Source organism: Ostrea edulis, chromosome 7 (assembly GCF_947568905.1).
Source record: "Ostrea edulis chromosome 7, xbOstEdul1.1, whole genome shotgun sequence".
NCBI lineage: Eukaryota > Metazoa > Mollusca > Bivalvia > Ostreida > Ostreidae > Ostrea > Ostrea edulis.
The window spans coordinates 54,265,358-54,278,252 of NC_079170.1; the positions used below are offsets into that span (position 1 = coordinate 54,265,358).

Here is a 12,895-nt window from a genome sequence, read left to right on the forward strand (position 1 = left end):
ACAAATCTTTGGTTGACGCTAACTTTTATTGAAACCATGCACCTATCAGTGGGTGATTTGCATGATCGATCAAGCGAAGTGACACACCGTCATTGGAGCGATAGTGCGTGGGGTTATCATCTTTACTTTCGTTTGTCATTTTTCATAAGAATCGTATACATGTGACTCTTATTATAAAAAAAATTCAAGATTGAGAAAACGTTGTATTTTCTTGGTGTCACTGTGTAATACTTATTGTCTTACTTCAATTAACAACTTCATAATGCTCTATAACTCTTTAATATCATTCTTTTATACACTGAAATCAAACTAATAATGATATGTGGTATGTATCCCAAATACGAAACTAATCTAAACTAACATAATGTGAAAAAGGCTACATCGTGCAACTCTATGATACAAGTACTGTGTCTTTGCGCATGATTACCAAAACATCCTCGAGATCTAAACTACATCTATGCTAGCAAAGCTGTATGTTCGATTCCTTCAAATATGCATTGGCTGCCAGGACCGCAGAGTATGCTTCAATTTGTCATAATCTAATGGTATGTAGCCGAGTTTTGAGTAGACAGTTGAACAATGACGGTCAATTGTGTGTAATGAATCCCCATCAATGACTGATAACCACCTATATGCGTTTTTTAGTGCGTTTCCACGACCTACACAGTACGAACAAGATCTAACCGGCCCTGTCATAATTCTCTTTGCGTAATCCAGAACTTCAGTCGTAACATTAGAATTCAGAAAAGTAAAGCTATGTTCAATGACGGCCCGTGGGTACTGGCACAATTCTTCGTAAACTACGCGCAGCATTCTACTCCTATGACAGAATTCTAAATCACGAAAAGTTGATATGTCTGTCGAAAGTCTATCACACAGTTCCTGTGCATTAATCGATAATTGATTTCCTTTGTTTAGATTTTGTTCAAACCTTGAGTTTAATATACCACGCGGGTCCCGTACTAAATGAATTATTTTCAGCCTTGGTAACCATTTCAAGAGTTTTCCTACCATATTAATCGTTAATCGAATGGTTTTTATGGTCCTTGTCCTTGCCTTTTTGCACTTCGTATGTAACCGTAGAATACAGCGTTTCACAACTTCTAGATCACTTTCATCTTTATTGCATGGTTTTCGAATACATTCCATGTAGTGCCTGTGCTCTGGCGTATATTGTTGTATGAAATGACTTGTTAATCCATACAGGTCGAGGTAGTCAAAATTGCAAGTCAACCAGTGATAAATCATTTCAGGAAATAAAGTCTCATAGTCATTTTTTGTTAAGTTCCTGTAAATAAAAAAAAATATCATTAACTTTTTATAAATATTGGTCTCTCCAGCTGTAAAACGTGAACAGAACCACAGAAATGGTTCATTTTTACACCATGTTTTCCGTTTCAAAACGTACAATGTAGGTATTCCTAGAACATCAGTCTATAAAACCAGATACTATTATACTTTCCTAAGGTTACAGATAGTTTTCTTGGGGGAAAAACTTTAAAATCTCCATGTTTTGAAAGAAATTGAAACTGAAGATAGTGGTTGTTTTTTTTGGGGGGGGGGGGGGGGGTTGGGGGGGGGGTTGTTTCTTTGATCAGAAAACAAAATTAAATACCACAATAGGGAGGTCTTCAAATCCTTAAATCCTTTTATTGATATAGCAATTCCCGAAATCGTACATGAATTATATATATATATATATATATATATATGTGTGTGTGTGTGTGTGTGTGTGTGTGTGTGTGTGTGTGTGTGTGTGTATAGGCGGTGGGTGCCGTACGTCGCTGGTTCGACCCCGGGCTGGGGCGAAAATTTTCAGTACCTAGTTGTGATTATTTAGTGCTTTATATATTAATTAACTGATTATCACATGTATCGTTTAGATCCTAGGGGTAAACGTAAGGTTGGGTGTTATAATTGTTTGTTTGTGCTTTATATTAAATATTCTATACAATTGCATCGAGAGATCCACTCTCCTTATAAAATATCTTAAACACTGAATGACACAGCGACTGTGTGAGGTTACATCAGTGTGTATAAGTAGCGCTTTAGGAGCATAACAAAACTTCCTTTCCAGGGAAGTCGTTGTGGCCGAGTGGACTTACGCACTGGTTTGACAATCTTGCTAGGCGGTGGGTGCCGTACGTCGCTGGTTCGACCCCGGGCTGGGGCGAAAATTTTCAGTACCTAGTTGTGATTAATTAGTGCTTTATATATATATATATATATATATATATATATCACAAAACCGAATGAGTATAATCGACTAGTTTCTTCAATTCTTCAGATGCATATTCTATATGTATATATAACAACCACTAAGTTCCAACACCCGATACCTAGGAGTGTCGGATCTACAACGTGGTTACAAGGTCAAATGCAAAAAAATTATACATAGCACTAAAATGACCAACGACACGAACAATCTGGTCGTCATATAAATGTATATATAACTACAAAAGCTGATAACAAACAAAACATCTGCATATTAAAATCATCGAGTGTAATATGTGGCAATAGAAAAGTCTGTTCTCATCGAGCGACAAGACTGAACTGAACTAATCACTAATGGTATCACACTGGTAATTATTTTCACTATATATTACTATAGAGGGGGAAAAATCATTAAATCTGTCGGAAACGTTCTATGTTACCTCTCTCGTCTGCTGACACCAGAAAAACAACACCCTACGCGGCATTTTCGAGAGAAAAAAATACCCGCAAACAAGACTACCCTCAAATCCACGTGTTTTTCACATGTGTGTAAACAGTCGGAGTGCACCTCGGGAAGTAGCCACAGCTACCAACAACAAATAGTTCCTTTATATACACTTGGTTATTTCTACAAATTACACAAAATTTCCTAATCAGGGGTACAAAACTTAAGAGAAAAGAAGAGGAAATGAGAAAAATCGCGCAAGGAAAAAAATATTTCTTTAAATGTATGAAACTACAACTGACTAAGTTCATTTTGATTGGTGTGGTACCTAATCAGTCCTACGCTGAATCAAAAACAAAGAACGAGTTAACTAATCACTCGATAATTTTGAATGCAGACGTTTTGTTTATTACCAGATTTTGTAAGTCAGTTGTAGTGTTAGTTTGCCTTTCTGTTTAGTTTTCTTTTCTATGTAAATATTTGATCAGCCTGAGGAAGGGACAGGTCGTCTCGAAAATTTGACAATCCACTGTTGTTCGTGTCGTTGGTCATTTTAGTGCTTATTATATCCTTATCAATTTGACCTTGTATCTACTATTAGATCCGACACTTGGGGTGTTGAGTGTTGTTGGAATTTGGTGATATATATATATATATATATATATATATATATATAGCTCACAGTTGTCTGCCGATAGACGAAGAAGAAGGAAGGCAAAAAGGTAAGGAATTTATTGTGCTCCATTTGCGGCTGTCAATATACTGCAGATATACCATATGGGGGTACATTGGGTTCCAAACCTAACATAATTCAGAGACAAAGAATAAAGTGTTTGAAACACAAGTAAGATGTCTGGGAACATTAAAGGCTCGGAAACATAGTTTAAGACCTAATAGATAATCAGAGCACAGAAGCAGAATCTTAGAACCCATTTATTTTTCGGAATCATTGTTAATCATTGCTTTGAATATACTGGCTAATTTATTTCCTGATTCTAGAGAAAGTTAAGTTATTTAACAATCAATAATAGTCGTAGGGAACGTCCAGTAACATTATCTATATATCTGGGATATGAGAATACCCGAAACGTATTACACATATATGTAATAATGTACTAAATAAATTGATACATGATATATAAATGATATAAGAAAGCTATGAAGTAATGTACGTTATATATAAATGAAATATGATAGCATTATATATAAACGATATATGAAAGCCACCAATGTCTACCTGTAGGGCACACCTTACTTTACTAACATTGCCCTCAGGTAAACAAAGTGTTGAGGGACAGTCTTCCTATACACCGGATAGCTTTCTATTATCGTAAAGCATTTAGATATATTTTTCTTAAAGAGAGTTGCTTGTTCAAACACTTGCTACAAACAAAAATATTGATGCATAGGTTGATATATATGTTTGGCTTAGTTTTGTTTTGATAGGTACAAATATAGATTTCCTCAAAAATAAGGAACTTTTATATTTTCTATGATGTTCAAAAGGTGAAATACATCACCCTTCCCTATATACATATAACTCCATACAAAATTTCATACATCACCCCTCCCGATATAACTCCACACAAAATATCATACATCACCCCTCCCTATATAACTCCATACAAAATTTCATCCATCACCCCTCCCGATATAACTCCACACAAAATATCATACATCACCCCTCCCTATATAACTCCATACAAAATTTCATCCATCACCCCTCCCTATATAACTCCACACAAAATTTCATACATCACCCCTCCCTATATAACTCCACACAAAATATCATACATCACCCCTCCCTATATAACTCCATACAAAATATCATACATCACCCCTCCCTATATAACTCCACACAAAATATCATACATCACCCCTCCCTATATAACTCCACACAAAATATCATACATCACCCCTCCCTATATAACTCCATACAAAATTTCATACATCACCCCTCCCTATATAACTCCATACAAAATTTCATCCATCACCCCTCCCTATATAACTCCATACAAAATTTCATCCATCACCCCTCCCTATATAACTCCATACAAAATTTCATCCATCACCCCTCCCTATATAACTCCATACAAAATTTCATACATCACCCCTCCCTATATAACTCCATACAAAATATCATACATCACCCCTCCCTATATAACTCCATACAAAATATCATACATCACCCCTCCCTATATAACTCCACACAAAATATCATACATCACCCCTCCCTATATAACTCCATACAAAATTTCATCCATCACCCCTCCCTATATAACTCCATACAAAATTTCATCCATCACCCCTCCCTATATAACTCCATACAAAATTTCATCCATCACCCCTCCCTATATAACTCCATACAAAATTTCATACATCACCCCTCCCTATATAACTCCACACAAAATATCATACATCACCCCTCCCTATATAACTCCACACAAAATATCATACATCACCCCTCCCTATATAACTCCACACAAAATTTCATCCATCACCTCTCCCTATATAACTCCATACAAAATTTCATCCATCACCCCTCCCTATATAACTCCACACAAAATTTCATCCATCACCCCTCCCTATATAACTCCATACAAAATTTCATACATCACCCCTCCCTATATAACTCCATACAAAATTTCATCCATCACCCCTCCCTATATAATTCCATACAAAATTTCCCCACTGTTGTTACTTAAATTGAGAAACCATGAGTATAAATTACATTCCATTTGGTAATTTGTGTTTATTTTACTTATCAAAGATAAAAATTTAGTTTTCGTTTTCATTATATTTAAAAAATGTTTGTAGCAAGTATCGTTAATGGGTTGAAAGCTTCTTCATCTGTGTGTGGTATTCAGAGGAATATTAACTGAAATTTGATTCTAATGTCGTGAAACCTGTGAACTTTACTGGATTATTAACGTGATTCATTTAGTAAATGTTCTGAGTCATATTAAAAAACAAGAAATCTTTGTAAAACATATATGTCCCCCGTGGTGCAAAATTGAAAAGGGTTATACACACGCATCATTTTCAAAGAATTGATAGTAGTGCCAAAAACAATTCAAGATATTGAGGAGACAATATCTTCCTATGTTCAGAGTGGATTGAGCCCTGGTGTTTTACCATGTGACCTAAAAATCAATAGCGATAATCTGCTCCTTAGGATGTACCAGTGTTTAAAGTTTGGTGTCAATCAAACAAATAATTCTTATAACATAGGACTATGTCCCGTTTGACCCTTGACCCTTACACCATAGGACTATGTCCCGTTTGACCCTTGACCATAAGAATCCAAAATTTATAGGGTCATCTACTCCTTATGATGTATCCATCTACTCCTTATGATGTATCAATGTATCAAATTTGATGTCTGTAAAGTAAAGGGTTCTCGAGATATTGAGCGGACACTATCTTCCTGTGTCCTGCTTGACTTACATGTAGGATATTGATATATAAAAAACTGCATTATTACGTGTTCACCTCTTGTTATTCACATGTGACTGTCCAATAAGCTTCGACTGAACAGTTATAGGTGACTTATTGGGCACATTCAATACAATATACATCAGACTATGTAGAACAAACGATGACGTCACAGAACTGTTATAATTAAAATTTAATAGAGGCTGGTTCCGTTCACTTGCCCGCTGTGTGAGCGCATTTAACATCTACTTTTAAGTAGAATGGTGTAGTGACTGTAGGTGAAAAGGGAATCACTTAATTAAGACCCGGATAGCAGTCCTTCAGCGGATGGATAAACTACCTGACGCTGTGTAACCGTGTAGTTATTATAGCGCGAAAAGAATGTCATGCCTTATGTTTGAAATATATGAAGTGTAGATTAAAGAAATACATGATCTGTATAATAAAGAAATACATGATCTGTATAATAAAGAAATAAATGAGCTGTAGAGTAAAGAAATAAATGAGCTGTAGAGTAAAGAAATATATGAGTTGTAGAATAAAGAAATACACTATTGATACGTTGCTAAGACCTCATGCATTTTTCCAAGTCTTTGAGGTCATAGTGTATCATATTTTTTTTTTTTTGCTTTACATTTGATCATTTTGAGGAAAAGGGATACTAGTGGCTGAAGTCTACAGACACTAGGGTTTATAATGTCTGTTGACCAACACTCCACTTTGGCCCCGACTTCTGCCTTGATCAATCGGCTGTTCATGCCGTGCTGATGATATACTGAGTATTCATATCATAGTATTGATATACTTGCAATGTTTTTACAAATATCTATCCTGTTTTTTCGCAATTTCCCAATACATCAACACTTCCATGTTGATATGTATACATCAAGCAGTGGCTAAGGATCAATGCGATAAATTTTGTCAGAGTATAGAATCTTTGTATCCTCTTGGCATCAGTCTTACTGGAAGTCCGTTTGACCTGTCATCGCCCTTGTTGGCGCTCCGAGGTGGGCGGGGAGCAACGAATCCAAAATATTACTATGCCTGAACAGGAAATCCAAAACGAATTGGAACCGTAGAGAATTATCAATGTTAAAGGGTTTACAAAAAAAATGAAAACATTGAACCAACAAATACCTGCCTATTAACATTTGCAATGCCAATACTTCTAACAAATATCAAAGTCGGGCTTTAATGAAAATGTTTGTGCCAAATCCGCTGCGTTGCTTTATATATCAGCATAGCCAAACAAATTGTAATGGCTCTGAAACCTGCTTCAGTTGTGGTAAAGAGGGGCATGATGGAAAAAAATGTCAAAAAGAAAAAACCCACAAATGCAACAATTACAAAAGTAACCAAATATTTTCCTCTAAATGATATCCAATATGGATTTTTAAGAAGGAATACAAAAGATTAACTAGTTCTAATTGTAACGTGGACCGTTACAGATGTTCCCCAAACCTCCCCCAATTAAAAAGTGATGTCCTTGTGAATCTATAGCAAAAAATCATTTTATTTTAGCCTTTAATTACATGTAGTACGTTCAATATGGTCATTTCAGTACCAAAAAATGAAAGAAAGCGTTGCACGCGCATACACGCGCACGCGTGTATGATTCCGAATTTTTGTTGATGTCATTCAACAGGCATGTGTATCATATACCCACAGTGTGAATTTCATAACATTTTCACCAAATATAAGGAAGTTATAGCGATTTAAAAATCGTCCAATCAGAATTCAGCACACGTGCATGCACGTGCTGAGCAGTAATTCTAACCACAGCAATTTGTAAGGAGTACCAAGACACATCTAAACCATTAATATCAATAGAATTTGAAGAAAAACAAAAACGTTATCGTCCTTTAAATATTGAACATTTAAAAAACGTTGCACGCGCATGCGCGTGTGCGTTGGCATATTTTTGTTACACCAATATATAGATACACATATTGTCTATGTATGCTGTGAATATCATCTCATTCGCTTCATAAAAAAGATAGTTACAAAGGTTTTAGTATTATCCAATCAAAATGAAGCGCACGTGCATGCGCGTGCAAATTGGTAATTTCGACCATGCAAATCAGTTAAGGGTCTCAATATCTATCTATGATATGAATTTCAAGCCATTTCAATGAACAACAAAAAAGTTAGACTGATTCCAAAGTTAGTGTACAAATTTTGTAATGCGTGTGCTCGCGCATGCGTGCGCGTGCTGACAAAATAACTATTATTTTTCATATGTACAAATGATATACTATCATCCTAGTTAGGTTTTATATCGCTTCCTTCAATATTCTGATTTTCCATTTTTTGTACCAAAATTGCAATGCACGTGCGCGCGCGTGCATGCACATGCAGACAAAAGGACTATCACTATGCACATCTACAAACGCTATACTATCATCCTGGAAAGTTTCATATCGATCCCTTTTGTAGTTTCTGAGAACACTACCGGACAAAAAAGTACCGGAGAAAAAGAATAATAATAATAATAATAATAATAATAAGAAACAGAGTAAAAACAATATGTTCCCAAACTTTGTTTGGGGAACATAATTACTTATCAAGCGGCCAAAAAACTCAATATGTATAATGTTCCTAAACCACATCTGCCATCAGAATCATCCTCAATGAAGGATATGTAGACACAGGTCTGAGAATGATATATCCCAACAGACTTCTGTAGCAACAACAACAACAGTATCTTTCATCTAAGAACAAAAGTTAAATGAATTCAACACCTGTTTCTGCAGAATCCACGGCTGATGTTGTAGCTGCGACGTCTGCAGAACTTGTAGCTGCAGATGCTCCCAAACCATCTAGGAGACGTAACACATCTGACAAAGATTTTTTAAACCAAAACTCCGAAGGGGCGAAAGATGCCGTTGCAGTACATAACAAATTTGGAGCCTTAGAAGAAATGGAGTTTACTCCATCGCACTCCTTGTCACGAGCCCAAAGTGTTTCTCCAAAAATAATAATGGGAGGATATTCCCGGTGATGCATAAGAAATCAAGAATCATCCAACATTTATTTAATGGAACTGTTGAATTTTAAGTTCTGTCAAGTGTCGCTCTTACAGTTACGTGAGTTAATATGATATTAATTGTTAAATGCTTGTGCAAGTATACGAGCAAATTCAATTATATTGACCTCTGCTTGGGACACTCTATCAGGGTCATTTGACAATGAAGTGATTCGTATCCGAAAAACTTGCGACTCTCACATTTAACAGCAATTGCATTGCAACGGTTCGCGTCTGGATCGAACTTGGGATCGGACCTTCAGCTGTTAAAACTAGCGCTCGAGTGACTTAATATCGTGGCGGATCATTCCATATGATAAATAGATTGTCAAGCTTCATCATTTCCATTACCATATATCCCTCAAAATATTCTATTCATTAAACATTTAAACGCATTCAAACAGTCTCAATTGAGGAATAGTCTACAGCCTTCGCAAAACAAAGTTAAACCCCGTTCACAACTCAAAGAAGTAATTTGCATTTAAATATAAAGTAAGGAACAGAGCTAAAGACATAATATCCTGTAGAGATAAGAATGTAGTGTACTACAGTAACTAAGCTAAAGGAAAATAATGTAGATGAATTTCCGACTGCAAACTTGACCCAAACTCTAGGTCAGTTTTCAAGTCTTTCATATATGATAGTATACAGATATAGAAAGATTAAGCATTGTGTATATCTTATATGTTACATCTAGATGTAAAGGCAAAACCTTAAAGGTTAATGACAGAATATAATAACCTTCATTGAAAAAGTCAGTGAACATAGAATGTAATTGCAAATCCCTTTATATCCCTGATAGGTATATAATGTCAACAACTTCTGTACGTATATGCACGCGAAAAACAACGTGGACATCTTGATAGTACCTGAAACTGTTTAGGTTGATGAGTATATGTATGCCTCCGTAAGATTTCATAAAATAGAACAGCTTTAATCTGGTATCATTCGGTCCTTGGATTTTATTTTAATTCATACATAAATTCATTAATTGATGAACATGGAATATTACCTTTCAGTTCCATTCAAAAACTGTATACGTGTTTTTTTTCTTTGTAAAGCGTATTCAATGCCGAATAACGGTTCAAACATGTAGAAGTCCCCCGGGGTATGTCGTACGAGGTTTGCAGTTAGAGTTGATCCACTTCTCATGTAAGCCACAACTAACTGCATCGCTGTATTTTCTTTAACTAAATAACTGTCTGAATAAAGAAAGACAACCAAGATTTCCATGTTTTGTGCTTCATATATAATTTGTATACTGCTTAGCCGAGAATATTCAGACTCCTTTTTATGAGAGTTCCACTAGCGGGATGTTAAAAAAGTATTCAAAACGTTAACACAATTTACATAGAATATACATGTATATCAGCATACCAGATAGATAGGGAGGCTTTAGACTTGGTAGGCAGAATACGGTACTCAAATTCAGTCTTTCTAATTTAGCAAACAGTTCTCCTCCTAAAATGAGCAAATGAAAATAAAAGCAGCAATATTTTCATTTTCTTTACACAGCATTTATTCTATCGTTATCTTGCAATATAATATGGAAAGAGTTTTTATGCATATTAAATGAATCAATTATAATAACCTCTTTCATCAGCTTCATAAAGCTGTTACTTCTATTAGACTGAAGCAAGCAGCCACTAACCAGCAGCGAATAAGGCCGTAGAAGCTAGCAGCCAGTAAGAAATTTCATCAAAGTACTGAAAGTACTCAGACGGAATGCTTAAAGGTAACACGTCAAATTTGATAATTTTTCAAACAATCAATAAACAAATTCTCAACTTTCAAGTTTCATACGTGAAAGTTCCTGATATTACATCACATAGGGGGATAATGCATGTTAATAACAATTAATCTTTAAAGAGTCCACAAAAGGAGTATGCAGGCAAGGAAGTGGATCCCAAAGACTACCATTTTCCGCCCTAAGTTTGGGGCTGTAGGGGTACCATCTGGGGCCTCCCAAGGATGGGTCCCCTTTTCAGACCTCTTTAATAATTGAATATAGGGTAACGAAAGAAAAGAAAGTTGATAGACGGGTAGAGAACAACAAAGTCAAACATATAAAACCCTTATAAAAGGGGTCATATAGGCTTTACAGTACCATTAAGCTCACCTGCATGTTCCAAATTTTACATCATGTAGGGTCATAATGAAGGCTAATAACAAGTCTTTGAAGAGTCAGCTAAAAGAGTACACAGGCAAGGAAGAAGACCCTTGGGACTATCATTTTCCACCCTCAGTTGGGGGCTGCAGGGGTATCACCTGGGGGCTCCCAAGAGCGGGGTCACTTATCGGGCCTTTCTATTAATTAACTCAAGGGTGTTGGAATAAAATAAAACTGATAAAGGATTAGAGAACAATGATGTCAAACACATGCAAGCCTTAAAAGATGTCATATAAGCCTTTCGGGGCAATTAAGCTCACCTGAAAGTTCATGATTTTACATCATGTAGGGTCATACATGTATATATTTGACTTCATTGATCTCTAGTCCTTTATCAGGTTTGTTTTGTTCCAACACCCTATAGTCATATATTAAAGAGGTCTGAAAAGGGGCCCACCTTTGGGAGGCCCCAGGTGGTATTCCTACAGTCCCAAACTGAGAGCAGAAAATGATAGTCCTAGGGATCCACCTCCGTGCCTGCATTCTCCTTTTCATTATCCCCCTATGTGATGTAATAGGGAAAATTTCAGGTGAGCTCAATTGCCTTCAAGTATGAAACTTCATCATTAAGAATATGTTTATCAATTGTTTGAAAATTATTAATTTATGTGTTACTTTTTAGTAGTACGTCTGAGTACTCTCAGTACTTTGATGAAATTTCTTATTGGCTGGTAGCTTCTACGGCCTAATTGGCTGCTGGTTAGTGGCTGCTAGCTTTAGCCTAGTTTAGATTGAATATGTGATATCGTGCTCAATAATATTATCTTCCTCTTATGTCCCTTAAATTTTGTATAGACATTGGAAATGTCAACATATGCTTATGAATGCGTTGTACAGCATGATTTCATATCCAAGTTTCATGGACGCTTGCATAATTACTATAGTAGTGTGACCAGGAATACACAAAATTCACATTTACCTGACAGGTATAACAAATTCAGATTATTCAAGAAGCGTTTGATTTACTAATAATTATATAAACCAATTTTAGTACCTCATGTTTATATTTAACTGCATGTAGTAGGATTCGTATGAATGGATTTTTCTTTTTCATGATAAATTTCCATAAAACCTTATCATTCTAACAGTATATGGCTAATAATTTGTTGGTGGCAATGCCTGAAAGACTCGCTACCTAACAGATAACTACATGTACTCTTATTCATTCAATAAAGGTTTACATGTATATACAATTTGTTGTATTAGTCACTGCCTCTGGAATTAATGGTATTTATCAACAATTGTCTTCGATAAATGCGTTTAATTACTGGGCAGGCGCGGTAACTCTTGCAGTCTTGCTAACCTTGAGCGTTTGTAAGACCAAGAATACTAAGCGCACTGTATGACCGTTTCAAGCCTAGAATGAACCTGATTTCCGATTTATAAATTTTAAACTCTTGTGCAGAAAGGGCATCCGAGAATTTCACCCACCCACCCTTCCCGATTTTCCTTAGTAGCATATTTTGGCTGCGTTCCTTTTATGTTTCAGAGACGTTATGAATTCCTCCCTTGTGGCAACATCGCGTGGGTATTTGTGACATTGCGTACTGCTAGGGGTTGCTATGTGTGATTCCTGTCCTTAACAGGCATTAGTAGTTGTGGGAAT

The 12,895-nt window shown here is 35.9% G+C and overlaps 1 protein-coding gene across 1 annotated transcript; it reads right to left on the minus strand.

The window, feature by feature from the left end:
• Nucleotides 1-298: 298 nt before the first annotated feature.
• LOC125656422 (carbohydrate sulfotransferase 1-like) lies at nucleotides 299-10,291 on the minus strand. The gene is made up of 2 exons (XM_056144763.1): nucleotides 10,132-10,291; nucleotides 299-1,288 (listed from the first exon to the last, which is right to left on the minus strand). Exons 1-2 carry the CDS (start codon nucleotides 10,269-10,271, stop codon nucleotides 487-489), a joined length of 942 nt encoding a protein of 313 aa, XP_056000738.1. The 5' UTR covers nucleotides 10,272-10,291; the 3' UTR covers nucleotides 299-486.
• Nucleotides 10,292-12,895: the final 2,604 nt, after the last annotated feature.